The sequence below is a fragment of the Trichomonas vaginalis genome, chromosome IV (genome assembly GCF_026262505.1).
Source record: "Trichomonas vaginalis G3 chromosome IV, whole genome shotgun sequence".
NCBI classification, from domain to species: domain Eukaryota; phylum Parabasalia; order Trichomonadida; family Trichomonadidae; genus Trichomonas; species Trichomonas vaginalis.
This window is the reverse complement of record NC_067206.1, coordinates 3,784,306-3,812,159: the sequence shown is the minus strand read 5'-3', so window position 1 is coordinate 3,812,159 and position 27,854 is coordinate 3,784,306. Positions and strand designations below refer to the sequence as shown.

The window sequence follows — 27,854 nt, the reverse complement described above, 5'->3', positions numbered from 1 at the left end:
ATAAGAAACAGCAGTTGTATATTCGTAAGTTCCAGGAACTATTTCTGACCTTCTAATGGCATTGTCGCATTCGTATATACCATTCGAAACATTTCCATTCATGGCATCCAAAACTGTTGGCGTTATATTCTGAGCGGCGTACATTTCATATGGGTAAAAATATAGAATAGTTGGATTTATATGTCATAATAGAACCCACGTGGACCAAGCTTTACTTTCTTCCTGGCTGAGTTTTTAACTCTTCTTTTTCCTTCATTGCCACTACTTTCACTAGATGAAGTTACTTTCTTCACTACTTTCACTTTGTTTCTACTCTTCTCTTCTTCTTTGGTAACTTGCCCTCTGCTTTCAAGTTGTTGCATCTTTGTCCTCGTTCACCTAGTATGTTGTAAATTTCCCATGTCCTTTTTGCCTTTGGGCTCTGGTCGCCCATCTCAGGTAACCTATATCCTAGAAAGATTTTGTCATAGTTTGTATTTGAGTCTTCGCGTATTGTTTGCATGACTCTTTCCTGAGTTTCCGGTTCAAGCTCTTCAAACAGAGCTTGTCCATATGGAATAAGCTCGTTTCCAAATATATGTTTTTGTAGCCATTCTGGTTTTCTTTCCATGTACCAAACAATATATCTTTTGTGAATGGGAAAGCTTTTACCCAATGTTTCAGTCTTGCGTCATTTATTTCTGTAGTTGGTTTTATTTTTGTCAAGGAACATGTTTTTTCAATACTAACATTTCATTTGGTACTGTCCATTTGAGTTTTCTTAATATTCATCCCTTCTCGGTTCATTGTCTGCAAAGTAAGTTTTTATGACATTTTGTAAACTTTCGTTTGCAAGGTCATGTACAATAGGTTCTCTTCCTTCGCTCTTCCCTAACTTTCTTTCTAAACTCTTCACCAAATATACCATCTCTATGCGTTCTGTGTAGTTCTTTGAGATAAATGTTCTAGAACGTCAGGTGTTTATATTTCCATCAGCCATGTTCATTTCATACTGGTTCAAAATATCTGCATGTTTCATATCTTTCAATGGCATTAAAGCCGCGCTGAAAATACCAGCTATATCTGGTTCACCATTGACTTCCATTGCGTCTACAACTTCTTGGAATTGTGGTTGTAAGTTTATGAAACCACCTATCCGGGTTAGCTTTTATGACCCCATCTCATTGTAGTTCCATAGTCTGCAGAAACAAAAGTAGGTTTGTTTCCATATTGGTTAGGTTCTGAATGAACTTTAAACAATGTTTCATTTCTATATGTTTTGTTGAAATTTAACCTTTTATTTTCACCGAGTTCAGCCAAAGATTGAACGTTATATGGTCGTAAGTAAAAAGGGTTGTTGTATTTGTGTACATTTTCTTTCAGTACTTCCATTCTATGCTGAATATTTTCATCTGGTGTTGGAGTCTTTTGTATGTCGGCAAACATTTTTCGATATTCTTCTACTATGTCAGCCGAATTTTTTTAGACTCTTTGCGAAAGATTCCATATTCACCTCATACTCTTGTTGAGGGTCAAGATTTTTCGGCTGTTCCAAATCTTCATCTAGTTCTGTGAAGTTAGTTTCCAAAGGAGGGACTTGTTCGTTTCCTTCAGGCTCTTCTAGCTGTTGTTGCTGAACTATTTCTTCCATGTCTGGTTGTATCTGAACTTCTTCCTGTGGAGTTTCTTGTACCTCATCTGCTGGCATTTCATATATTCCGAGACCGTTTTTAACAAGTTCCCTATCTAAGTCATCCGGACTCATAAACCTTTCTTCTTTCGTTCCGTCTCTATTTTTTACGCGTTTCATGAAGAGAGTTGAATTGTCATTTAGCTCTGACACCAAATATCTCGGAGTAAATTCGTTCATGTCATTTGGATGATATGCTATTAAATCATATCCCTTAGCGAGCTTGTATTTTCCAGGTTTGAAATTATATCCCATTTGGTGCTGAGCCATAAAGCTAAATAGGTTCGGGTCAGTATTTCCTTCCTTGAACTTTCTAATAGCTTCTTTATATCTGTCACTAAAGTCAAGAGTATTTGGGTAACCATAGTCTTCTTTAAGCATTTTTAAGAATTCTTGGTTTCCTTGTTCTCTACTTCTTTTATGTCCTTGCTCTGTTTGTGGTTGTTGTTGTGCAGGGTTTTGAACTGTTGGTTGCTGTGCTGGTTGTGGTTGTTGTTGTGGAGGTGGTTGTTGTGTTGGTTTTGGTGCATGCTTGTGTCTGTGTCCATGTGACGATGTAAATGTTTTAGGTAGTCCTGGTGCAGGTGCTTCTCTTGGAGGGTTTGGTGGTATATAAGTTCCACCAGCTGGCACATATGTTCCATCTGCAGCATAATGTCCTACCTGACTTTTCGTTCTTAAGAAAGCATTTACTAGGTCTGTTTGGTCTGTGTAACTCTTTTTCTTGACTTTCCACAACAGTTGCTCTAACGGCGTCATAGGCACTTTGAACTGCCTGTCTCGTTGCTGCATCTGTTATTTCGTCATATTTTGTGCTACTTCTCTTAACTCGTTGTCGAAACCTTCAGACTTCAGTTTCTTTCCAGATGAGAAGTCGTTCACTAGTTTCACCTTACTATGAAGAGCTTCGAAGGCGTTCTTAAAGTCAGCATTCATTAAAGCTTCATTTGAACTGTCTTCATCCGCTTGTATTTTTGTCCTTATTGACCCTATAAGTTGGGCTGCTTTAGCGTTGGCTTGGCATTTCTAACCAGTCATTGTTAGCTTTTATATATTCTGCGCCTTTCATTGCCTTTTGCATGGCTGCGTCGTTATTTTTACTTTCTTGTGCTAAGTTTTCATACTGTACGGTTTGGTTTTGCAACTGTAAAAGTTTTTCTGCCTTTACATTTGCTTCAACTTCTTTTTTATACTCATCGCTATCCATATATGTCTTCAGGGCTTTTTGTTTTATCTCTTCATCTTTCAGTACTTTATATTGAGTAGTATGGTTTTTCAAATTTACAACATCTTGTTCCATTTTTGCTACTTCTGCTGCTTTTTCTGACACTTTTTTCGCATATTCCTCTGTACTTAGTTCTTTCAGTTGTTCTTCTTTCTTCTTTTTCTCTACGTTTAACTCATTGAGTTTCTTTGTCTGTCTGTCATATTCTAGTTTCTTTTCGTTTTCACTTATTTGCTTCTGTATGTCTATGTTTGACTTTTTGACATCTGATATTTGATTTTTGAGTGAACTCAAATTCATTTGACTTTGAGGGTTATAGGCTGTTCCGTCTGCAGCTCCACCATAGCCTGCCATTTTCGCTAAAAGTGCCGCTCTTAAACCTCCACTCTGTGCACCAAGAACTCGGTTTAAAAGCATAGGATTGCTTGACATTTGTTGCAACATAGTGGGGTCATTCATTATTTGTTGTTGCAACTGTTGTTGTGGTGTCAGTTTTACTATTGGATGTTTCAATGCTCTCTTCCTCTTACGTATATTCTTACGTAGCTTACGTGGCATTTTAAGTGAAGTTAAAAAGCGGTTTTTGACAGATGTTTATATGACACTTTCTCCGGTTTATAGGACCTCTCTCATATTCTATCTTGTCATATCTAAACTCATAGTCATGTATGTCCTCTAACCATCTCATAACGGTTTCCAAACCACTTTTATCGGATGTAAAGTAAAAGCATGGATGGTTATGTAAAACGTCTAAAGTTTCTAAAGAGTCTCTCAAAGTATACTTCCTTGGAACGCCCGTAACTTTTCCTGTAGCGACGATAGACCCTTACTTGTCCGGACAAAGTTATACTATTTTGAGTGCTCTACCAAAAAAGTCAACGACGACGACTCTCAAAAATTTTTTATGGGCTAGAGGGCGCAACGCGCCCGGGAAGCCCCCAATACCCAAAAAAACTTCATTTATACTAAACATCTTCAGGGCTAGAGGGCACGAAGTGCCTGGAGGCCCCACTACCTTTTTTTTTTTTTAATTTGGATTATAAATAAATAGGCTAATACAATATTTAAAAATGAGAAAAAATAACTTTTCAAAGAACTTTTCATAATCTCAAAGAAAATTTTTTATTCAATAATTATATAAATTAATTAACATTCATAATGGAATTGGATTTTTTTATAAAAAATTGGTCCTACTTAACTTTTTGAGAGAATTTGGCTTTTCATTTTTTATTATGAGTAGTGTAATAAACAGAAATTCATCAAAAGTGACAGCTCTCAATTTTTTGACATTTGTAAATTCTAAATTGAATGAGAAAAATGAAATAATACTAAGCATAATACAATATTCTAGTTTTAATTATAATTAGGAAAAAGTTAGTTTTGAGAGTACTTTTCATAGGCATATAGAATGAAATCTTCTGAAAAATAATATCACATAAACTCATATTATTTTCTAATATATAACTATTTTATATAAAAATCAAATTCAATGATCTTAAAAGCGAAGGATAAACCTCAAAATTTACGAATATAATGAGTGGGAATAGGCGTAAAGCAAAAATTGATATTTCATATGGTTTTATGATAGATAAGCATTATATTCGTAAATTTTGAGGTTTATCCTTCGCTTTTAAGATCATTGAATTTGATTTTTATATAAAATAGTTATATATTAGAAAATAATATGAGTTTATGTGATATTATTTTTCAGAAGATTTTGTGTTCTTCTTCAAAATTTTATTTTTTTATTAAAAAGAATCTTTACAAAATATACATTTACTTTTTAATATTTAAAAACGTGCTCTATCAAAAGTTCCAAAAATTCAATATTTTAGCTTTTCTGAGGTGTCACTTTTGATGAATTTCTGTTTACAACAAATTCAATATTTAAAGAATAAATTTGAAGGAATTGAGTTACTTTCCCCGATGATAAAATTGAGAGGTTTACATTTTGACCGAACTTAGCATGCAACAATTTCACCTCTAAATCCAAAATACTTCAAATAAGATCACATTACAGTCTTGTCCATCATGTAAACCTCGATGTCACTTTTGCGGCCTCGCTCCTCTCGGCCGCAAAAGTGACATCGAGGTTTACATGGATGGGTTCTATATATATACAGCTTGACCGGTAGAAAAGCGGATCGATTTTTATCAATAATTGGACATTCTATTTTTAATAAAATAAACATATATTTATATGGGAAATTAGGGAGATCTGAAACTCAAAAATTATTTTTGAATTTTAATATGATGAATGTAATTGTGATAATATGTACATTACAAATAAAATATTAATTCGGAACAACGATGAGATGTGATAAATTTGATTCTCTCAAAAATCGATTTTGGAGTTTTAATATTAATTTGCATCTTGAATGCATATAGAATATATAATAATTTTAAAACATCAAAAAGTGACAATTTGCGGTTAGAAAAAGTCATCAAAACACTTTTTAATGATTTGATTTAACATATGCATAGACCATCTCTTTGATATTTAACTTCAATTTCCCGAAATGAAAAGGATTTGAACAAAAACGATTATTTTACGATCATTTTTTGTAAATTTTTTAAATTGAGACTGACATCTCTAAAATCATCTAAAAAATCCAAATATCAAATAAAATAATATCATTAAAATTCCTCTCAATTTAAAAAATTTTTATAAATTGAGACTTCAATCTCTAAAATCTTCTAAAAAATCCATATATCACAAAAAATCACGATATTATTTTTATTCTCAATTTCAAAAATTTTTTTCTTGACTTTCTTTTTTGGGGCGGCGACAAATTTGCCCAGCCAGTAAAGTATTCAATTTTTTTGCATTTTTTAAGGGTGCACACGAGAGGATCATGTAAACTTCAGAATTTAGCTTCTTAAGGGTGCACCCATATGTACGTTTATTTGAGAGGAGGAGGATTACCCTCTCAATTTTGAGGGATTCGTTAGTTTATTTTCTCGATGAATATGCAATAAAATTTGATTTTTACCTTATCAATATACTTCATCTAATATACACATGTTCATGTAAAAACTTTTTTCCAAAATCCTCAGGAATTAAGGGATTTTTGAATTTTAAGAATTTTTTTCGAATTTTTTCGAAAAAAAATATTTTCAGAACAGCCTTAACGGCTAAGATTTAGGAACAATGTTAAGTATCAAAAAGAAAGGAGGTCTGATATAGACAACATATATCGTTGAAGGTTGAAAAAATCTCTAATATTTGAGCCCAAAATTTCAAATTTTAATTTTTTGAAAAAAGAGGCCACCCGTATGTACGTTTATTTGAGAGGAGGAGGAGGATTATATTTTTGAAAGGGTGAAACATTATGAATATGTTAATTATATAATAATATGTATTATTATAAAAAAGAAAAAATAAAGCACGTTAAAATTTTTCTTTCTTGATTTTTTACAAAATCTACTTAGAATTATGCAAAATATGACTAAATAATTATAAATTTCAAGTTAAATTTTAATTTTGATAAATAATTTAAATTTCAAAATATCAAGTTCAGTTCGACTATGTATGTAGTAATTCCTCAATAAAGTGCCAAAACCCTATTAAAATATATGAACATTTTCAACATTTTAATGTTTTTATTTAAAAATTTGATGGAATATGAGCTTCAAACAATTATTATGTAAATAAAAATAATTAAATATATGTATTTATTCGTATTACAACCGTAGTAAGTCGATTCTTCCTTTCTTCTACTGAGTTTTGAATTTGATTTCGAATTGTAAAGAGATTCAAAGGGAAAATACTAGCGGATAAAAACTACCTCCATGAAAGGGTCATAATGGAGTCAAGTTGTATTTTTTGATATTTTTTGCTTTTCGAGCCTAAATAGGTAGCCAAGATAATGCCTAAAAATAAGGTTCTAAATTCTGAAGTTTACATGATCCTCTCGTGTGCACCCTTAAAAAAAATGCAAAAAAATGTAATAAAATAAAAAAATTTTTAGTATCGATAATCTGAAATATGTTGTTTACTTAAGCCGCTCGCTTCGCTCGCGGCTTAGTTTCGTAGTTTCATACAATCTTTTTTCAAATCTGTTCTTTTCGTCAGCCGCGAGCGAAGCGAGGGGCTTAGTTTCGTAATTTCATACAACCTTTTTTCGAATCTGTTCTTTTCTTAAGCCGCGAGCGAAGCGAGTGGCTTAGTTTCGTAATTTCATACAATTATTTTTCGAATTTGTTCTTTTTGTCAACCGCGAGCGAAGCGAGTGGCTTAGTTTCGTAATTTCATACTGTTCCATATTAAGTTCTGTCAAAATGTAAGCTATTCAATTCTATCGTCGGGGAAGTATCACAAATCTGTCAATTTTTTTGTAAAAGTATACAAAAACATATGGTGTTGAATTAGTTTATAATAATATAAATATTAAGATTATCCAAAATAAGAAAAACTAGGTTTTGAGAACACTTTTGAGATGATAATCAAAATATTTTGATTGAAAAATAATATATTATTTATCTGATATAGAATGGATTTTTTCAAATTTAAAAATTCTGAAAAATAAACAGTTTTGTAAAGTAAAAAAAATGAACGAAAACTCGAGACCTCGTAAAAAAAAAAAAAAAAAAAAAAAAAGGTAGTGGGGCTTCCAGGCACTTCATGCCTTCTAGCCCTGAAGATGTTTAGTATAAATGAAGTTTTTATTCGGAGGGCTTCCAGCCCATAAGAAATTTTTCCCAAGACCCAAGAGGAGGACCGAACCCCAGCCGACCAGCCGTTGACTTTTTTGTCATGATTTCATCGTAAATGTTTTGTCATGATTTCATCGTAAATGTTTTGTCATGATTTCATCGTAAATGTTTTGTCAAGATTCTTCGTAAATGTTTTGTCATGACTTCTTCGTAAATGTTTTGTCAAGACTTCTTCGTAATGAGCGTAAATGACCCAAAAATAATGTTTATGTTAGAATGTTAGATCTAACACGTTTTCTAACATGTTTTCTAACATCGTAGAAAACTCATGATTTCATCGTAAATGTTTTGTCAAGACTTCTTCGTAAATGTTTTGTCATGAATTTCATCGTAAATGTTTTGTCAAGACTTCATCGTAAATGTTTTGTCAAGACTTCTTCGTAAATGTTTTGTCAAACATGAACGTAAATGTTTTGTCAAGACTTCTTCGTAATGAGCGTAAATGACCCAAAAATAATGTTTATGTTAGAATGTTAGATCTAACACGTTTTCTAACATGTTTTCTAACATCGTAGAAAACTCATGATTTCTTCGTAAATGTTTTGTCGAAACTTCTTCATCGTAAATGTTTTGTCAAGACTTCTTCGTAATGAGCGTAAAGGACCCAAAAATATAATTTAGGGTAGAAGGTTAGATCTAACATTCTAACATAAACATTATTTTTTGGTGTAAATTTCATGATTTTCAAGAGTTTTCTACGATGTTAGAAAACATGTTAGAAAACATGTTAGATCTAACATTCTAACATAAAATATATTTTTGGTGTAAATTTCATGAAAATTCAAGAGGGTAGAAAACTCATGATTTCTTCGTAAATGTTTTGTCGAAACTTCTTCATCGTAAATGTTTTTAACTTCACTTAAAATGCCACGTAAGCTACGTAAGAATATACGTAAGAGGAAGAGAGCATTGAAACATCCAATAGTAAAACTGACACCACAACAACAGTTGCAACAACAAATGATGAATGACCCCACTATGTTGCAACAAATGTCAAGCAACCCTATGCTCTTAAACCGAGTTCTTGGTGCACAGAGTGGAGGTTTAAGAGCGGCACTTTTAGCGAAAATGGCAGGCTATGGTGGAGCTGCAGACGGAACAGCTTATAACCCTCAAAGTCAAATGAATTTGAGTTCACTCAAAAATCAAATAACAGATGTCAAAAAGTCAAACATAGACATACAGAAACAAATAAGTGAAAACGAAAAGAAACTAGAATATGACAGACACACAAAGAAACTCAATGAGTTAAACGTAGAGAAAAAGAAGAAAGAAGAACAACTGAAAGAACTAAGTACAGAGGAATATGCAAAAAAAGTGTCAGAAAAAGCAGCAGAAGTAGCAAAAATGGAACAAGATGTCATAAATTTGAAAAACCATACTACTCAATATAAAGTACTGAAAGATGAAGAGATAAAACAAAAAGCCCTGAAGACATATATGGATAGCGATGAGTATAAAAAAGAAGTTGAAGCAAATGTAAAGGCAGAAAAACTTTTACAGTTGCAAAACCAAACCGTACAGTATGAAAATTAGCACAAGAAAGTAAAAATAACGACGCAGCCATGCAAAAGGCAATGAAAAGCGCAGAATATATAAAAGCTAATAATGACTGGTTAGATGCCCAAGCCAACGCTAAAGCAGCCCAACTTATAGGGTCAATAAGGACAAAAATACAAGCGGATGAAGACAGTTCAAATGAAGCTTTAATGAATGCTGACTTTAAGAACGCCTTCGAAGCTCTTCATAGTAAGGTGAAACTAGTGAACGACTTCTCATCTGGAAAGAAACTGAAGTCTGAAGGTTTCGACAAAGAGTTAAGAGAAGTAGCACAAAATATGACGAAAATAACAGATGCAGCAACGAGACAGGCAGTTCAAAGTGCCTATGACGCCGTTAGAGCAACTGTTGTGGAAAGTCAAGAAAAAGAGTTACAACAGACCAAAACAGACCTAGTAAATGCTTTCTTAAGAACGAAAAGTCAGGTAGGACATTACGCTGCAGATGGAACATATGTGCCAGCTGGTGGAACTTATATACTAGCTAGTGGAACTTATATACCACCAAACCCTCCAAGAGAAGCACCTGCACCAGGACTACCTAAAACATTTACATCGTCACATGGACACAGACACAGGCATGCACAACAACCAGCACAACAACCACCTCCACAACCAGCACAACAACCAACACAACAACCAGCACAGCAACCAACAGTTCAAAACCCTGCACAACAACAACCACAAACAGAGCAAGGACATAAAAGAAGTAGAGAACAAGGAAACCAAGAATTCTTAAAAATGCTTAAAGAAGAGTGTGGTTTCCCAGATACTGTTGACTTTAGTGACAGATATAAAGAAGCTATTGGAAAGTTCAAGGATGGAAATACTGACCCGAACCTATTTAGCTTTATGGCTCAGCACCAAAACGGATATAATCTCAAACCTGGAAAATACAAGCTCGCTAAGGGATATGATTTAATAGCATATCATCCAAATGACATGGATGAATTTACTCCGAGATATTTGATGTCAGAGCTAAATGACAATTCAACTTTCGTCATGAAACGCGTAAAAAAAGAGACGGAACGAAAGAACAAAAGCTTATGAATGCGGATGACGTAGATAGGGAAATTGTTAAAAACGGTCTCGGAATAATGAAATGCCAGCAGATGAGGTACAAGAAACTCCACAGGAAGAAATAGTTCAGATACAACCAGACATGGAAGAAATAGTTCAGCAACAACAGCTAGAAGAGCCTGAAGGAAACGAACAAGTCACTCCTTTGGAAACTAACTTCACAGAACTAGATGAAGATTTGGAACAGCCGAAAATCTTGACCCTCAACAAGAGCATGAGGTGAATATGGAATCTTTCCAAGAGTCTAAGAAAGATTCGGCTGACATAGTAGAAGAATATCGAAAAATGTTTGCCGACATACAAAAGACTCCAACACCAGATGAAAATATTCAGCATAGAATGGAAGAACTGAAAAAAATGTACACAAATACAACAACCCTTTTTACTTACGAGCATTTAACGTTCAATCTTCGGATGAACTCGGTGAAGATAAAAGGTTAAATTTCAAGAAAACATATAGAAATGAAACATTGTTTAAAGTTCATTCAGAACCTAACCAAGATGGAAACAAACCTACTTTTGTTTCTGCAGACGATGGAACTACAATGAGATGGGGTCATAAAGCTAACCCGGATAGGTGGTTCATAAACTTACAACCTCAATTCCAAGAAGTTGTAGACGCAATGGAAGTCAATGGTGAACCAGATATAGCTGGTATTTTAAGCGCGGCTTTAATGCCATTGAAAGATATGAAACATGCAGATATTTTGGACCAGTATGAAATGAACATGGCTGATGGAAATATAACACCTGACGTTCTAGAACATTTATCTCAAAGAACTACACAGAACCATAGAGATGGTATATTTGGTGAAGAGTTTAGAAAGAAAGTTATGGACAGAGAAGGAAGAGAACCTATTGTACATGACCTTGCAAACGAAAGTTTACAAAATGTCATAAAAACTTACTTTGCAGACAATGAACCGAGAAGGGATGAATATTTAAGAAAACTCAAATGGACAGTACCAAATGAAATGTTAGTATTGAAAAACATGTTCCTTGACAAAATAAAAACCAACTACAGAAATAAACGACGCAAGACTGAAAGATTGGGTAGAAGCTTTCCCATTCACAAAAGATATAGTTGGTAACATGGAAAGAAAACCAGAATGGCTACAAAACATATATTTGGAAACGAGCATATTCCATATGGACAGGCACTGTTTGAAGAGCTTGAACCGGAAACTCAGGAAAGAGTCATGCAAACAATACGCGAAGACTCAAATACAGACTATGACAAACTCTTTCTAGGATATAGGTTACCTGAGATGGGCGACCAGAGCCAAAAGGCAAAAAGGACATGGGAAATTTGCAACATACTAGATGAACATAATGCAAAGATGCAACAACTTCAAGCAGAGGGCAATGAAGAAAAAGAAGAGTTAAAAACTCAGTCAGGAAGAAAGTAAAGCTTGGTCCACGTGGGTTCTATTATGACATATAAATCCAACTATTCTATATTTTTACTCATATGAAATGTACGCCGCTCAGAATATAACGCCAACAGTTTTGGATGCTATGAATGGAAATGTTTCCGAATGGTATAACGAATGCGACAATGCCATTAGAAGGTCAGAAATAGTTCCTGGAACTTACGAATATACAACTGCTGTTTCTTATGGAAACGTAGGTGAGTTTGGAGAAGGTTCTTCAACAACAGTAGATATTGCTTGCGACAGGTTTCATATAATTTCTATTGACAACTCTTTCTTATACGTGGAACAAGACATTGAAATAAAACCTTCTGCCAAGTTGTCTGACAAGAAGGTTGCAATGGAATTTTCTATGTCGGATACCAATATGCTCCAGAAGTTTTCATGGGATATAAGATATATTCTAACTCTGACTTAGTTCAAACAGTAACATGGGCAAACTATGAATGGTTCGCTTTGAGAAACTCAGTACAACCACAAGCTAGAGAACAAAACAGACCAGTATGCAACTATTGAGAAAATAAGAAGACTTGACCCTAACGTTCCAGGAGTTTATGTTAACCTTTCTGGTTCAGATGGAAATGCTGTCACTAAAGTAAAACTGAAACTTAGAGTTCCTTTGTCATCTTTCCTCATCTTCAGGTTTTTAAGATACTTGCCAAACTGGGCAGGAAAAATTTCTATTGAACTTACTCCAAGCAAAAATAACTTAGTCATTGCACCAACACAAGACCCATTCACTCTTACAGAAGTAGTGGGAACAAATAAAACGTCATTCGCCGACTTTTGCAAAGACAAAGTTGACTTAGACTTTGGTTTCTCAAACCTCAACACTGAAGTAAACTACTACTTCAATGCTGCTGGAACTGCTTGGGACCCAGTTAAGTTCACATGCGAAAAGTTTGAATGCAAGAGAATAGAAAGCAGACTTGCAGTCTATATGTTGGACCCAGATATTTCAAATGCTTTAGCTGCCAAATATATTGCAGTTCCACTTATGTTCCCTATACACCAAATATCTGTCAAAGACTTTGCAGGTGAAGTTGGAAACCAAAGTGCTGACCCAGGTGCAAGAACGGATATTGCTTTAACAACTGCAATGAAACATGCAGATACTATGTTTGTACTGTTTAGACGAACTATAAATGACTATTCTTGCTTCTACAACCCTGGTATTAAATACCATATAAACATAGATGGCAAATATTATCCAAGAGAAGAATATTCTACAGTTGAGGATATGAGGTCATACAACTTGACATTAGATGCTATGAACTTTAACAACAACTTCACAACAACCATTAACCCTGAAATGCAAAGTTCTATTATGCCATATGTGAAAGTATGGACCCATACAGGAGCTCAAAAAACTCAATATACAAATGGAGACCGTTCAAACTTTTGGCTTGGCATTCCATTTGCTGACTCAGAAGACTTTATGGGTGGTATTTCAACTGTTGGTACAGTTCAAATACAATATACTGGTGACAGAGACGGTCCAGATGAACTGAAAGCAAAGAAGTTTACAAAACCAATAGCACTTTTCACGGAAGATGCTCTTTGAAGATTCGTTCGATGAAACCTGCTGGGGCTCCTCAGATTGGCATAACGACAGCTTCCATCGAGCAGATTTTGGCAGCAGGTCAGTAAGTTGTTCTTGAACTGACTTCTCTCCGTCAAATATTGACAGTACGCCAGTTTTGATATAATATTGTATTATAAACTTACCTTTAGAAATATCGGTCAGTTTTGTTGTTATATTTTTGTCTGCTTCAAGAACTTTCACCATCTCGGTTATACCAACTTTCTTTGCTTTATGAAAATATTTTGGTTCAGCAAAGACTGCTATTCTATAACATTTACCATTGTTTTGTATAAAGAACTATTCTGTCAATGTATTTGTATTGTTTGTGGTGTAAACTTTGTTTTGCTTCAATTCGAAGAGATACTCAAATACGTCCATCTTTTTATTCTAAGTAAAATGTCATTTCCGAAAAATAGAAGCGTGAGTGTTTCAAAAGGTTTAATGGCGGTGGCAGATGTGAAGTTAAATTCACCAACTCAAACAAACAGTCAAAGTGTTGTTGTCAATGTCAAAGACAGAGATGTTGAAGTGGGGAAACCATACGAAGACAAATGGTATAACAATAGTTCCTGTAAAAGAACAACCAACATATCCTGAAGTTAGCAGAGACTTAAGTTCTGTTGCAGATATTCGAAACGACTACAAAACTGAAAGACAAACTTCAAACTCAGGAGAAGATTTGTCAAGCTTTAGGTATAATGTTAAACTTGGTCGAACACAACCCTGTAAAAGTGAACTCATATGTCATTGCACCTCATGAAGTTTTGAAAGAACTATTGAAACTTTTGACAGAGGCAGACGATATAAACATCAAAGAAATAGAACCCGACATTGCTTGCTGTGGTGTTTCATATAATGTCATTGACAAGATATACGTTATGAAAGGAGGTGAAACGTTGAACTTAAAATATAGTTTCCCAGACGTTATAAAAATATTTGACGACCACAACATTTCATTAAAATTTAGTTGCTAAGTAAATGGCAGAAGACATAGTGGTTTATACTATTACGACTAAAAACCCTGAGTCATATAATTCTATAACAACAAACTTACAAAGTCCTCAAGGACGATATTGTAAACTAACCTTAAACACAATGACGACTAAAGCCTGTTTTGCTCTTTTGACACCAGAAGACTTTATTGTTGTGAATGGTAAAAAATACTCCTTTGAAGATACTTACTCAGATATACCACCAACAGGTTTTGTTGACTTATTTAATACTTTAAGTACGGGTGTAACATGTGCTGCAACTAGAGCAGGTTTCATTATGTTTGGATGTCCGACTGAGTTTACTATAAACGATATGAGCTATAATACAAAACTTATTTCTGGTTTTTACTACCAACAGTTTCCTATAACAGGAAAAGGTGTCATACAAGGTTTGTCTATTCCATTGACATTAAGCACACCAATCTTATATATTGTTTCAAACTTAGGTTCAAAGTGTTATTCGAATGTCGACAGAAACTACTATGACCAAAAGATACTTATGCGTATAAACAATACTTTCTCTGCTGGTTTGCCTATTGTTCATTCGAATGCAGAATTTTCAACCTTAGTGAACTCAAACACTTTGGCAAGTATAACGTTGACATTAGTTGACGCAAACTTTGTTCCTGTAAAACTTTTATGTCCTATGTATTTGTCAATGACGGCAGAAAGTTTCGAATTGGAAGATGCAACTGGTGAAAGTATTGTATTACAAGAACAACTTCAACAACAAATAGCTCAAGAACAACAAATGCAACAAATAGCTCAAGAATAAAAAAATATTTTTTTTTATTTTTATAAAAATGTACGCTGAGTTTGTTGGAGAAGACCGTTGGAAAACTTGTTTGTTAGATGAGAAATATGAAATTCACTGTTGTGAGTCATTTGAAGTCAGAAACAAAAAGACAAAAAGAGTTTTAAGCGAATGGGAGCAAAATAAAGGATATGCTAGGATGAAGATGGGTGGAAAACACTATTTAAAACATGTTGTCATTGCAACTCATTTTATACCGAACCCTAACAATCTACCTTTTGTAGACCATATAAACCGTATAAGAAATGACAATAGACTTGAAAATTTACGTTGGGTTACTCGTTCTGAAAACAATAAGAACAAAAGCAAATTTAGAGATATTGTATTCGAATTTGTCGACGAACTAGAAGATGAAGCAATTGAAATTACAGACTATGGCAAGCATACGTTTGAGTTTTACTACTATAGCGAAGAACAAGACTCTTTCTACTTTTATACCGGCGTAAACTATAGGAAATTACAAGTATGTTTTACTAAGGATGGCTATGCTTATGTAAACACTAGAGATACAGATGGAAAATACGTTAAAATACTTCTTAACAAATTCAAGAAGCTATATGGCATACCATTTTAAAACGTTTTTTAAAAAAAAATATTTTTTTATTCTGAAGAAAAGATGGCAAAATTCATCTCAGTAAATAAGTACATGACAGAAGTCAAAGAAGAACTAGACCCATTCGCTTATTTGAATGTTTACTTCTACCATTTTGAAAAGTCTTCATTCAGCAAAGTTTGGAACATCGAACCAGTTAAGTTTGCTATTGTGACTAAAAATGGTGCGAAATTTGAAGACTTAGACATAGAAGGTTTGTTAGCAGTCAAAGAAAATTTTGACAGAAGGTTCTCAAAACTCGAAGAAGGCAAAGCATACAAACTTGTTATACCTTATGAACCAAAGAAAGCAGACGACTATGAATATTATGAGTCTAAGATAGTTGAAGTTCAAGGTAAATTAGGTAAAAAGATTTTAGAGTCTAAGCCAGTGTTTGCTCCTAAAGAGGAAGAGAACATTGACATTGACCCAGAAATGTTCTAAAAATAAAATTTTATTTTTACATGTCAAATTTCTTTTTCTCTGGAACTGGTTCAGGTTCTTTCTTCTCTTCTACTTTCTTTTCTTTCTTTTCTTTCTTTTCTCTCTTCTTCTTCTTTTCTGGTGGAGTTATGTCAAATTTCTCAGAACCATATTTATGTAAAAGTTCTTTGTCCTTTAATAGCTCTTCTATTCTGTTTTCTATTTCATCTTCAAGAACAGCGCATGTGTCTTCTTTGCATTCTAAGAATTTTTGTTGGACTTCATCTTTCCAATCGGCGTCATCTCTGTCAACAAGTCTGTCATTGACAAATTTTAAGACTGCTCTGCTTAATGTTTTATGGTTCTTGTCATATTCCCAGAAACAGAACTTTAGAACAAATTCACCTTTCTTGTTTACACTATGTAAGATTTTATGGTCGACAGATGTTTTGCTGTCGAAAAGTTTGTCTCGAATATAGATAGCGAAATCGCTAGACATTTTCAAAAAGATAAAAATTTTAATTTTTCTAAAAATATGTTAGAAAAAAAGTTTGCTGACATTGACAAGAAATTTGAGAATGTTTTAAACAAGAACAAGAGGAAGTTGGAAAATGCTCAGATAAAACCCATACATGAAAAGTTCTTATTTGCTCAGAATGGTATAACAGGTCTAATTGCACCACCTGGGTCGGGTAAGACTTTCACTTATCTTAAAATGGCTGCACAACAACAAGAACTAGATGAGAAGAACCCATTCTATGAGTTAGTTGTTATTTGTTCGACATCTGGTCAATTCGATCAAACCGTCAATTCGTTCAAAGATATTATAAAGAAGTCTAAGTTAGTATGTATAAAGGATACTGAGTTGTTAGATTGGATAAAGAAGTACCAAAGAAGAGTTTTGAAGTACAATGCTATAAATGAGTATATAAATTCGAAGTTTAAAGACCCAAATGAGGAAATGCAGAGAATATTAGAGAAGAAACACTTCAGAAACAAACAGAAAGAGATAGAATACATTTCGAAGAAATTGCAATCTTACGATTGGAAGACTTACCCTCATAGGTGTCTTCTTATCTTAGATGATTTCGCCTCTCATCCTTTGTTAAAGAACAGAGAACAAGATATGTGTCGAATTCTTAAGAAGCTCAGACACTTTAACATCTCAGTCGTAATATGTGTACAGACAGCAAAGAGTTTAAGTAAGGATGTTAAAAGAATACTTACTGACATTATACTCTTCCCTGGATTGTCCGAAGACGATTTCATGGAACTTATGAAAGAGTCCATGGCAGGTAAGTTTGACAGACATGAACTATGGGAGAAGTACAAAGTCATACAAGACCCTCATACTTCTTTCAGAATTCATATCTACGCAAACAAAGTTCAAATTGTAAAAAGTCAAGCGTAAAAAATAAAGAGTTTAGTCTTAGTCTGTTGTGGTGCTGGGGCTGTCGGTTCTTCTGGCTTTGGAATGGACTCGGTTGGTGGTACGTCGGACATTCGTTTGTGTCCTGTCGGATGGAAGAACTTTTCCAGTTGTCGGGAAAATATTTTCCTGTCGGAAGGAAAAACTTTTTCTGTTGGAAGGAAAAACTTTTTCTGTCGTTCGACCAAAAAGTTCTCAATTTTCGAAAATTTGAATGGTTTACGGACGAACAACAGGAAAAATTTTTCCAGTTGTCGGGAAATTTTTTTCCAGTTGTCGGGAAATTTTTTTCCAGTTGTCGGGAAATTTTTTTCTGTCGGATGCAAGAGTTCTTCCTGTCGGAAGGATTTGACAAGACAATTTACCTTATAGAGCTACCTGAGCCATCTGAAGTCAAGCTTGAAAAATAAAGAGTTCATTTACTCTGCTTGTTTGAAGTTGTCAAAATACTCTGTTATTTTTTCTTTCAGTAGCGGCAAATCTTCTTTGAAGGTAAGAATTGTACAACCTTTAATATCATAGTGTGTTTGAGGTAACGTATCTTGAACTATTTGTTTCACATCTTCATTCGGTGTCATTGAAATCGGTAAGTTTTCGCGATAGAACCAATTTCTGTCAGATTTGTAAATCTTAGCAAGGTCGTAAAAGCTTTTGTTGTTTCTTCTGACTAAATGCAACATAACCATATCTTTATCTTCTTCATTTTCCATCTCTTCAGTATAAATCATATACTTATAGTTCTTTTCCTTTCCTTTTGGTACCGAACGTGGTATTCTTTTCTGAATGCTTTTGTCTTTTGCTTCAATGACTTCATCTTTTGCTTGAAGTTTCTTTTCCATCTCTTCACGTTCTTGTCTATGAATTTCGTCAAGAAGTCTGTAAATATACCAAGCATAACGAGGTGAAGCCCACATTGCAACAGCATTTACAAGAAGTCTATGTACATAATATCCTCTCAAACCAGGAGCCAAATTCTTGCGATTTTCATGAGTTTTAGGCAAGACCGATTTTTCTCGGTCTAGAGAAATTTCACTCAAAAGTTCTTGTGTGCTTTGGTTCCTAAACCAATCGTCTGCGTGTTTAGTATCTGGAGCAAAACATGCTGTCAAAATACTTTGCATTTGGTACATATCGTCTTTGACCGAACGAATGAGACGGAGTTGTTTGTTAAACTGAACCCACTCATATTCTTCATTTATAGCTTCATGGACTATAACTGTTGTTGTGTTCTCTGTTGTTGACATATCTGTCTTTACATACAAAATAAAAAAATAAATAAAAATAAAACTAACTTTATTTTTTCTATCTTAAGGAAATTCATGATTTTTGTTGCTGAATTCAATAAAAATAATGTTTAGGTGAAGAGGTGAAGCCCACATTGCTACAGCATTTACAAGAAGTCTATGTACATAATATCCTCTCAAACCGTTTGGCAATTTTTTACGATTTTCATGAGTTTTAGGCAAGACCGATTTTTTACCTACTCGCTGTTCTTTTACGATTTTCATAGAGTTTTGGCGACCCGCGGTTTTCTACCGGTCGCAAACATATGAGAAATTTCGCTCAAAAGTTCTTGTGTGCTTTGGTTCCTAAACCAGTCTTTAGGAAGCTTAGTATCTGGAGCAAAACATGCTGTCAAAATACTTTGCATTTGGTACATATCGTCTTTGACTTTCACAAAAGACCAAAAATAAACGCTTTACATGTATTTTTCAGCAACTTCGTCAAATAATTTTATAGCACTATCTATCTCATCTACTTCAAACGTTTCTTTACCTTTCGTGGGAGCACCATACATTTTCTCAAACTTTTCAAGTAGTTCTGTTTCAGCAGCTCTCATATCATTAACAAACACAACCTTAACTCTATTGACTATACTGTCATATCTTTGAGTTATATTAAATGTTCTTCCTATCTTATATCTCTTTGTATTGAAGTCCTTTGGTTTCTGAACGATGTAAAGTAAGCCTTCACTGCAACGTTCCGTATCGAATGAACCATATGTTATGAAGTTATATCCAACAACTGGGTCAATCCAGAACAAAACTACTGGTATAAGACTTTTGTCTATAAGATATGCTCTTGTTCCATAGAATCTTACCGATATCATAAGCTCAGGATTTCTTGTCAAAATTTTCTGAGTTGAAGCATTTTTAACCCAGTCGTGTGCTTTCTTTCCTTCAGATAGTGTTAAAATGTCTGACAAAGAATATTTTTTGTATTTCTTTGAGTATCTTACGTTTAAATCACCTATTCTAACTATTTTGGTCTCATTGTCTATCTTTTTAACTGTTTCAAACTCAACCTTTAACATTTCTGTTCTTACATACAAAATAAAAAAAATAAATAAAATAAAACTAACTTTATTTTTTCTATCTTAAGGAAATTCATGATTTTCATACGGAATCTCTATCCTCGGTTTTTCGAGGGTAGCAATCTTATGAGGAAATTCATGAAATTTGGTCATTTTTCAGCAAAAATAATGTTTATGTTAGAATGTTAGATCTAACATGTTTTCTAACACGTTTTCTAACATGGTCTAAAACACACAAAACTCATGAAATTTCATACGGAATTCAGCAAAAATAATGTTTATGTTAGAATGTTAGATCTAACATGTTTTCTAACACGTTTTCTAACATGGTCTAAAACACACAAAACTCATGAAATTTCATACGGAATTCAGCAAAAATAATGTTTATGTTAGAAGGTTAGATCTAACCTCTTTTCTAACCTCTTTTCTACCCCAGTTATTTTATAAGCGTTTTACATGGTAAACGTTATGAATTCGTGAGACTTTAAACAGTTTTGTAGCTTCGATTTCCTCTGTCAGTACATCGAATGTTTTAACTATGCCGAAAGTCTCTTTATATTTCTTCTTGACATCAGATAGAAGGAAATCTTCTGCTGTTGGATAGTTTTTGTTCAGAAATTCTAACATGTTCATTTTATCTTCTGCTGGCTTTTCTGCTTCTTTCTTTAAATCTGCATAGTCGTTTCTCATTCTTTCTATCTCTTTGACGGAGTAGTTATATTTCCTCATTGCTGCCTTACATTTTGAACATTGCGGGTTCATTTTAGCATTGTACATTGAAACCTTACCTGCTAGTATGACTAAAGCGTCAATGGTTTTCTTTAACTCAAAACATGCAGGTTTTATCTGTTCGTTCCATACTTTACCTCTTCTATCTTTATCTCTTATCTGCCATACACATTCAGCAACTAACGAAACAAAGTTGTCGTAGGTCTTAAACTCCCCAGATTTATATATGTCAGAGATGTTCTTATATACCATATCGCAGTCTTTGTCCATAACCTTATGGTTGCAATGAAATCCTAGAAACTCATAGTTTACCTTACGAATGAACTTCTTTATTTCTACCGAGTCGGTTGTTTTTACTTCTATTTCGTCAAATTCGGGAATAGTAAGCTTTTGTTGTTGGATTTCAGGAAGTTTGGGTAGATGGTCGATGAGGTCCTGCATGTCGTAAAGATACTGTCCATTTGTTTCATCCTGTGCGGTGCAATCTAAATTATTTGTTAAAAGTTCTTGCTTTATCTTCTGGATTGTTGTTTCGAAAGTATATGAAGAAGGAATGAAGCTTTTCATCTCTACTAACATAGATGTTGGATTCATGACTAAAGAGTTTGGTGCTGTTGTTGCTAACATGTTCTTACAATAAAAATAAAAAATATTTTTTTAAAAAACTAACTTTATTTTTTATGTTTTTTGTGAAAGTGTCAAAACTCATGAATTTCATGAGTTTTCTACGATGTTAGAAAACGTGTTAGAAAACGTGTTAGATCTAACATTCTAACATAAACATTATTTTTGGGTCTTTTACGCTCATTACGAAGAAGAAGTCTTAACAAAACATTTACGATGAAGAAGTTTCGACAAAACATTTACGATGAAATTCATGAAAATTCATGAAAATTCAAGAGGTTAGAAAAGAGGTTAGAAAAGAGGTTAGATCTAACCTTCTACCCTAAATTATATTTTTGCCGAATTCTGTATAAAACTCATGAGTTTTCTACGATGTTAGAAAACATGTTAGAAAACATGTTAGATCTAACATTCTAACATAAACATTATTTTTGTCGAAAAAAATGGTTCATTTACTCACAATATTTTTGTACAAAACGACCCCAAACTTTTAACTTCTTTTCTGCAGCTTCTAATGCTATCTTAGCGAGTTCATATTCTCTAAATTCTCTCTTTAAATCTTCTTGTTCCCATTGGTCTAGTTCGTATGGCGAGTCTCTATAACCAGAACATATCTCACGTTCATGTTCTATTTGTTTAACGCACATTTTTCTAACTTCTTCTTCAAACAAAGGTTTAGCATTCTCTACTGTATCTTCAAGTTCTTCTTCATCTAATTTCTCATGAACTTTCTTGTCTATGGAGTCCAGAATTTTTCCAACTGCTATGCAATATTTTGGAGAAGCCCACATTGCTATATAGTTTATAAGTCTTGGGTCTACATACATTCCTCTAACCTGTTTGATTTCATCCGGAATTCCTGCATGAACTGTGTATAAAAAGCAACCCGCGGAATTCCGCGGGTTGGTATATTCTTCACAAAATGCCTTAAAATACTCTTCCCAGGACTTATTTTCCAACAACCTTCTAAAGTCTTTCCTAAACTGCTGACACATATTTGTTGCATTAATGTAACCATCCTTGTCTCTACGTAAGACTTCAATACCGTTATAAGTGCCTTTTGTGAATGTTTCGCCATTAGATTTGTTCGTGAACGTTTTTGCTTCGACTGTCATACTGTTCTTACAATAAAAATAAAAAAATATTTTTTGGTGGGACGTCGGACATTCGTTTGTGGCTTAACCGTCGGACCACAACGATAAAAATCTCGACAAAACATATACGATGAAGTCTCAACAAAACATTTACGATGAAGTCTTAACAAAAAATATACGATGAAATCTATTTCCTGTGTTGTTGTCAAAATGTCATGTTGTCACACTTTTTCAGAGAAGTTAAAATGACCGAGTGACATGGTGACACCTTCAGTAAACATCTCATTTTAACTCACTTTTTTTCTATCTTAAGGAAATTCATGAAAATTCACCTGTTGAACTTTGTATAAAAAGCAACCCGCGGAATTCCGCGGGTTGGTATATTCTTCACAAAATGCTTGTTTTGAGGTCGAGCCACTTTTGGCTCCACCGTATTCTTTCAACCAAAAACTCATTTTTGTCGAATTCAGCACAAAATTCAAGAGTTTTAGACCATGTTAGAAAACATGTTAGAAAACATGTTAGATCTAACCTTCTACCCTAAAATATATTTTTCAATACTTTTTCAGCACTTTCCGTAGTTATATATGAAAGACAATTCGAGATAAAAGTCATAGTACAATGGAATAATATGTTGCACACCGTTTGTTGTGAACCAAACTTGAAAGTCAGAGAAACTGTTACTAGGTGGTTCGTAGAATTTAGAAGCAAAGTCATAAAAGTCCTTACCAATACAAAGAAAACTATTGTTGCTTGAACTGAAACTTGCATGACACATAACATTTTGAGGGTCAAACACATTTCTATAAACTGTCAAATCTGCTGGTGGATGTATAAATTTAAAAGGCCCGTCAGGTGGTAATGGTTCGTTCTGGTTTAGTAACCGAAGAAATTGTGCCCAAGAACGTTTGTCTACTTGCCAAAATAAAAACTGTGTATCTCTTGGAGGGTTAATTTCAATCTTTTGAAATGAAACGGTGGAGTTCATCTTATCGTATTCTAGTTTCAGATAGTATGTTCCGTTTAGTAAAGAGTCGTATTTTTCTTGAAATTCCCAATAGTATTTGTTTATTTGAGTTTGAAAGTCATTTAGAGTTTTCTCAAGACTTTCGTCTGAACGAACCGTAAAGATTCTCATTTCGTCAAATTTGTCTATTAGACCATCATCACCTTTATATTGCCCATGAAAATATACTGCAAACATAAATGCGTTAGTTCTATTTGAAAACAAAACTCTTCTAAATCCTATTGCCTTTGCTTCTGAAGGACTTTGAAGCCAACGAATTGGATAGTCAAACTTGTATGTTCGGGATGAAATTTCTTCATCTGATACAGTCCTACCGGCATTTGTAAAGATATAGTCTAACGGTTTTGTATCTGCTACTTTTGTTCTTTGTTTTTCAACCTGAAACATTTAATATATGTAAAAATATATTGTTTTAAAATGGTATGCCATTTCATATTTCTCATCTAACAAACATGTTGTCTGACTGCTTGACGGTTAGGTTGGTACCATTCGAACTTGACACTTGCAATTCCTTCAATTGCATTCAAAATGTCTGAGTCGGAGTCAACCATTTGTTCTCTCTTTGTAGTCTTGAAAGCGTCAAGAAGTTTTGCGGCTGTTGTGACATTGCCATTTGCATAGTATATATGACCGTCCAAATCTGTTATGGTTAGTCTGAGATTGTATCCTTTCTTATTTCCGTCTTGTATGGCAGCAAGTACACCCATGAAGCCTTCTTTGTTCTTTCCTTCGTCAAAGTTTACTGTAAAGGTTCGACCAGATGTAATTTGGCTTCTAACTTCACGGTACTTCTCATATGCATATCTTGTTCTTTCCATGGGAGCATGACCATCCTCTGCACTACCTTTTTTCCTTCTCAAAGGATGCAATTGTTTGTCATGTTTCCAGTAGAATCTGGCAAAGCCGTCGTGTCCTTCAACTTGAGGCTCACTAACATTGAAAGGCAAGTTCATAAGACGTTCTTCTTCTAACCTCTCTAGTCTGTTTGGATAATTGGCACGTGCTGTTTCTAAGTCCATTTCGTAACGAAGACCAGACAATTTGTCATAGACTTTTATGGGTCTTCCCTTCCTATATTTAAACTTTTTCGAAACTTTCCAACCATATCTTTGCAACTCTGCTTTTATTCTAGCAGACCTTCTGTCCATTCTATACGGGGGCATTTCTATAAAAATAAAAAAATGTTTTCCTTTTACTTTACATAACCTCCTGCTACCAGAAGTCTTTGACGCCAACCCATACCAGCTAATGAAGGTTGACTTGTTTTAGTCTCCAAACTAAACTTTGTTTTTGGTTTATCTTCAGTTTTTGGTTTTTCTTCTTCTATCGGTTTTTCGTCACTTTTCGGTTCCTCTGACTTTACCTCACTTGCAGGTATGGTTGTGTCGTCAACATCTTCATAAATATCATATGCCATTTGTTTTTGTTTTCCTTTCAACTTTTTGTGTTTGTTGTAAAGTTTAGAATATTTTGACTCTAAGTCAATGAGATGTTCTATAATGAACTGTTTGTCAGTGAAGTATACTTTCCCATCTGTTGTCTCGAAAGCTCCTTCAGACTTCAATATTTTATTTGTGAGAGTCTGTTTCTTTTTTGAGATACTAGCCGTTCCATTTCTATGAAAAGTGACTTTATAGTTAGGGTTTGTATTTCCAGACCTGGCACTTTCTATTATTGAATTTTTCTCTTCATCTGTAAGTTCTTTGACAGGTTTTGACAATGGTTCTGAACTTTTTGTTTGTGGTGTCAAATCTACCGTTTCAACTTCTTCGGTCATTTCATCTCAGTAAAAAATTTTAGTTTGGTTTGTTTTCAACTGGTTGTTGTTGTTTTTTAAGTCGGTCTAAAACTTCCTGAGGTATAGGAAGAACTTGACAAACACGTTGTGTAACTGCTGGAAGTCGACAAATCCATCTTGAACCCATTTGTCTCAATGCTGTATTGTTCATTTCATCTCAGTAAAAAACTTTACATTCCCCAAGTTTGAGGTGGTTGCGGTTGGTTATTGTTTACCCACTGTTGTGCATGGTTATATCCTCTGTTAAAGAATCTTTCACCTTGGTCCATATAGTGTCCTGCTTGGTTATAGTAGTCATTTGCTTTGTTATAATAGTTTCCTGCTTGTCTTCCTACATTGTCCATCCATCCTTGAACTTTTCCTCTTGTTTCAGGATTTGGAATAAGATTTGCTGCATCTCGTGCTACATCCCAACCTTTCTGTACAGTTTGTATAATAGGTTGTGCTTTCTCTTTAAGTATACCTAATGTACTCAAAATCTTCCTTCCAACTCCAAATACACCTCTGGCTATTGTTCCCACTGCGGGTAAAAATCTGGATGCAACTCCTGCTAATGCGCCAAATAAACCCATTTCTTATGGGTTAAAAAATGACGAATCCAAACAAGGACCCCTATGTTTCTAAAGCGACAAAGAAAGCACTCATGATAAAAATCTTTAGTTCAACACCAAATGCTTGGTTTATGGATATCTTGGAAAACATTCCGAGAGTTAGAACAGATGGACCACCATACTGGCTAATATTTGTCGGTCAAAACACAAGATACTGTGAAGCCATACCATTACAGTCCAAAAATATTTTAGATGTGAAAACTGCTTTGACAATATTCGTTGACAAATACCATCCAACAAAACTGACATCTGACTGTGAAAGTTCTTTCAAATCAGATGATATTAAAAACTATCTGCGTTCAAAAAATGTAAACCAATATTTCATTGTCGACCAAAACCATTCTGCTCTTGGTGTCATTGACAGTTGTATAAAAATCTTAAGAGACTTAAACCAACCACAAGGTGGTGAAGCAAATGAAATGTCATATGACGACAAATATAGACACTTCTCCATGGCAAAGATGAGACAAGTTTTAAATATTTACAATAGCCGTAAACAAAAAGGTTTGGGAAACCATTCCCCCGAAGAAATGAAAAACAACCCTGACTTAGAGAAAGACTATATATTTAATAATTTAGTCAAAAGAGACAAACAAGAAAGAATGCCGGGCTTCAAACTTCAGAAAGGTGACAAAGTAAAAATAGAAATACCTAAACGCGACCCATATGAAAATACTATTGACTATGACAACAATGGGAACCCGACAGGTACTCACATTCGTGTTCGTAAAAATAGAAGAAAGTATACAAGAGAATATTATGAAGTTTTAGGCAAACATGGCAAAATGTACACACTGCAAGCAGAAGATAAAACTACTATTGTCAGACCTCGTTTCAAACTTGTCAAAGTTCAAGGTGGTATACTTTCAAAGACAGTTCCTAACAAATATAAGACAACTCCTGACGAATATGCTAAAGAAGTTGAAAATGACGACTAAGCATTTCTATACCATGCGTAAACTGTCATGTAAGGTGGCATGTATTCTTTACTTTGTCCCGTTGTTTGCGTATATCCTGAAACGCGATGTGTATGGTTTCCATCTCCCTGAGTGTTACCCCAGAAACAATTTATAGCAAACTGAACGTCGTCTTTAACATCATATCCTTTACCTTTTTTCATTGCTGACCAATCCCAAAATTTATGCTTATGCCAACCTGCTTGAGATGTACTTAAATCTATGTAGTGACTGTGCGCAGGTAAATTTTCACCTGAAATCGTTTTACTTCCACCTGTTTCCTTTGAAGAGTTTGCACAATACAAAAACCTGTCGACTATTTGAGTCCAAGTTCCAAAACCAAGTACTACTTCTGGTCTGGTAGAGTTCATTGACGTATAAATAGAGCCTATAGGATATAATGTTTGAAGCATTTCTGTCTTTAATGTTTGAAGCTCTGTTTTGTCTGCTTTCTTGTCATATAAATCTTGAGCAGTGAATTTAATATTATGTTCATCCTTCATGACATAAACATCTTTACATCTAATGTTTCTCATCGTCGTTATGTCGTCATCCGATGTTAAACCTTGTGGAAAGTTAGGAGGTTTACAATATATTGCATCCCCACCAGTTTCTTCAACCGTTCCTTCAATACTTTCTATAGCAACAGTTGTAAAACTTGTATGTGTATGAGTCTTATTTGCTTTCTTCTCTAACTCATCGTTAACATAAGTTTTATCTGCTTTAAGGTCTAAACATCCTGAAACCCATCCTGTATCAGCTTTAACTTTAAAAGTCTTCGATGTCCATTCATGGTACCAGTCAACCCTTTCTTTCATTTCGTTATCTTTTTCATCCACATATTCCTTATCCGCTTTCTTCTCTAACTTACTAGCCACATATTCCTTATCTGCTTTCTTTTCAAGGCTAACGTTTAAGTCTGTTATTTCAGATATAGAATGTGTATGAGTCTTTTTAGAATATTCGTTTTCAGCTCTTGTCACTTCACTTGACATTTTATTGTCAACATATGTTTTGTCTGCTAGTTCAGGATGAGTATGTTCTTTTGTTGCATAAGCATTGTTAGCTCTTTCTTCTTCTTTTGCTATTGCATCGTCTACATATTCTTTGTCAGCTTTGTTGTCAACATCTGTTTTCAAAAGAAGTTCATTTATAGGTTTCTCGTTTAAAGTTCCTTTTGTTGG

General features: G+C 34.2%; 11 protein-coding genes and 9 pseudogenes across 20 annotated transcripts, besides 13 other annotated features; 7 read left to right on the top strand and 13 right to left on the bottom strand.

Annotated features, from left to right (window-relative positions):
- Positions 1-1,221: part of a mobile genetic element that runs on past the window's edge.
- Positions 1,222-1,365: 144 nt separating this feature from the next.
- TVAGG3_0023550 lies at positions 1,366-2,750 on the bottom strand (annotated as a pseudogene). The gene has a single exon. A coding segment is annotated over exon 1 (1,385 nt).
- A 271-nt stretch (positions 2,751-3,021) lies between these two features.
- On the bottom strand, positions 3,022-3,452 carry TVAGG3_0023540 (annotated as a pseudogene). Its single transcript has one exon. A coding segment is annotated over exon 1 (431 nt).
- A 684-nt stretch (positions 3,453-4,136) lies between these two features.
- Positions 4,137-4,173: a mobile genetic element.
- Positions 4,137-4,173: a terminal%2Cinverted (terminal inverted repeat of Banshee-A3 transposon ID:TVAGG3_0023530).
- A 560-nt stretch (positions 4,174-4,733) lies between these two features.
- Positions 4,734-4,771: a mobile genetic element.
- Positions 4,734-4,771: a terminal%2Cinverted (terminal inverted repeat of Banshee-A3 transposon ID:TVAGG3_0023520).
- A 902-nt stretch (positions 4,772-5,673) lies between these two features.
- Positions 5,674-5,696: a terminal%2Cinverted (terminal inverted repeat of MuDR-6/TvMULE4 transposon ID:TVAGG3_0023510).
- Positions 5,674-5,777: a mobile genetic element.
- Positions 5,778-6,820: a mobile genetic element.
- Positions 6,821-6,967: 147 nt separating this feature from the next.
- Positions 6,968-7,135: a mobile genetic element.
- A 16-nt stretch (positions 7,136-7,151) lies between these two features.
- Positions 7,152-7,192: a mobile genetic element.
- Positions 7,152-7,192: a terminal%2Cinverted (terminal inverted repeat of ISTv3 transposon ID:TVAGG3_0023480).
- Positions 7,193-7,469: 277 nt separating this feature from the next.
- Positions 7,470-7,565: a terminal%2Cinverted (terminal inverted repeat of Maverick-3 transposon ID:TVAGG3_0023270).
- Positions 7,470-27,854: part of a mobile genetic element that runs on past the window's edge.
- On the top strand, positions 8,475-8,809 carry TVAGG3_0023470 (annotated as a pseudogene). Its single transcript has one exon. A coding segment is annotated over exon 1 (335 nt).
- TVAGG3_0023460 lies at positions 9,699-9,908 on the top strand (annotated as a pseudogene). Its single transcript has one exon. A coding segment is annotated over exon 1 (210 nt).
- TVAGG3_0023450 (uncharacterized protein) lies at positions 11,726-12,100 on the top strand (the record flags this gene model as incomplete). Its single annotated transcript, XM_051220213.1, has 1 exon — positions 11,726-12,100. One exon carries the CDS (start codon positions 11,726-11,728, stop codon positions 12,098-12,100), a length of 375 nt encoding a protein of 124 aa, XP_051105199.1.
- TVAGG3_0023440 (uncharacterized protein) lies at positions 14,246-15,034 on the top strand (the record flags this gene model as incomplete). Its single annotated transcript, XM_051220212.1, has 1 exon — positions 14,246-15,034. One exon carries the CDS (start codon positions 14,246-14,248, stop codon positions 15,032-15,034), a length of 789 nt encoding a protein of 262 aa, XP_051105198.1.
- On the top strand, positions 15,063-15,647 carry TVAGG3_0023430 (His-Me finger endonucleases family; the record flags this gene model as incomplete). Its single annotated transcript, XM_051220211.1, has 1 exon — positions 15,063-15,647. The coding sequence occupies one exon, from the start codon at positions 15,063-15,065 to the stop codon at positions 15,645-15,647; it is 585 nt and encodes a 194-aa protein (XP_051105197.1).
- On the top strand, positions 15,690-16,109 carry TVAGG3_0023420 (protein of unknown function, DUF4108 family; the record flags this gene model as incomplete). The annotated part of the gene is made up of 1 exon (XM_051220210.1): positions 15,690-16,109. One exon carries the CDS (start codon positions 15,690-15,692, stop codon positions 16,107-16,109), a length of 420 nt encoding a protein of 139 aa, XP_051105196.1.
- Positions 16,126-16,290, bottom strand: TVAGG3_0023410 (annotated as a pseudogene). The gene has a single exon. A coding segment is annotated over exon 1 (165 nt).
- TVAGG3_0023400 (protein of unknown function, DUF4106 family) lies at positions 16,624-17,499 on the top strand (the record flags this gene model as incomplete). Its single annotated transcript, XM_051220209.1, has 1 exon — positions 16,624-17,499. One exon carries the CDS (start codon positions 16,624-16,626, stop codon positions 17,497-17,499), a length of 876 nt encoding a protein of 291 aa, XP_051105195.1.
- TVAGG3_0023390 lies at positions 17,937-18,699 on the bottom strand (annotated as a pseudogene). Its single transcript has one exon. A coding segment is annotated over exon 1 (763 nt).
- Positions 19,217-19,831, bottom strand: TVAGG3_0023380 (organellar and viral DNA polymerase type B; the record flags this gene model as incomplete). Its single annotated transcript, XM_051220208.1, has 1 exon — positions 19,217-19,831. One exon carries the CDS (start codon positions 19,829-19,831, stop codon positions 19,217-19,219), a length of 615 nt encoding a protein of 204 aa, XP_051105194.1.
- On the bottom strand, positions 20,273-21,179 carry TVAGG3_0023370 (annotated as a pseudogene). Its single transcript has one exon. A coding segment is annotated over exon 1 (907 nt).
- Positions 21,663-22,299, bottom strand: TVAGG3_0023360 (annotated as a pseudogene). The gene has a single exon. A coding segment is annotated over exon 1 (637 nt).
- TVAGG3_0023350 (uncharacterized protein) lies at positions 22,844-23,482 on the bottom strand (the record flags this gene model as incomplete). Its single annotated transcript, XM_051220207.1, has 1 exon — positions 22,844-23,482. The coding sequence occupies one exon, from the start codon at positions 23,480-23,482 to the stop codon at positions 22,844-22,846; it is 639 nt and encodes a 212-aa protein (XP_051105193.1).
- On the bottom strand, positions 23,749-24,453 carry TVAGG3_0023340 (uncharacterized protein; the record flags this gene model as incomplete). Its single annotated transcript, XM_051220206.1, has 1 exon — positions 23,749-24,453. One exon carries the CDS (start codon positions 24,451-24,453, stop codon positions 23,749-23,751), a length of 705 nt encoding a protein of 234 aa, XP_051105192.1.
- TVAGG3_0023330 (phage tail repeat-like family) lies at positions 24,498-25,082 on the bottom strand (the record flags this gene model as incomplete). The annotated part of the gene is made up of 1 exon (XM_051220205.1): positions 24,498-25,082. One exon carries the CDS (start codon positions 25,080-25,082, stop codon positions 24,498-24,500), a length of 585 nt encoding a protein of 194 aa, XP_051105191.1.
- TVAGG3_0023320 (uncharacterized protein) lies at positions 25,102-25,254 on the bottom strand (the record flags this gene model as incomplete). The annotated part of the gene is made up of 1 exon (XM_051220204.1): positions 25,102-25,254. The coding sequence occupies one exon, from the start codon at positions 25,252-25,254 to the stop codon at positions 25,102-25,104; it is 153 nt and encodes a 50-aa protein (XP_051105190.1).
- On the bottom strand, positions 25,315-25,675 carry TVAGG3_0023310 (annotated as a pseudogene). Its single transcript has one exon. A coding segment is annotated over exon 1 (361 nt).
- On the bottom strand, positions 26,649-27,665 carry TVAGG3_0023300 (phage tail repeat-like family; the record flags this gene model as incomplete). Its single annotated transcript, XM_051220203.1, has 1 exon — positions 26,649-27,665. The coding sequence occupies one exon, from the start codon at positions 27,663-27,665 to the stop codon at positions 26,649-26,651; it is 1,017 nt and encodes a 338-aa protein (XP_051105189.1).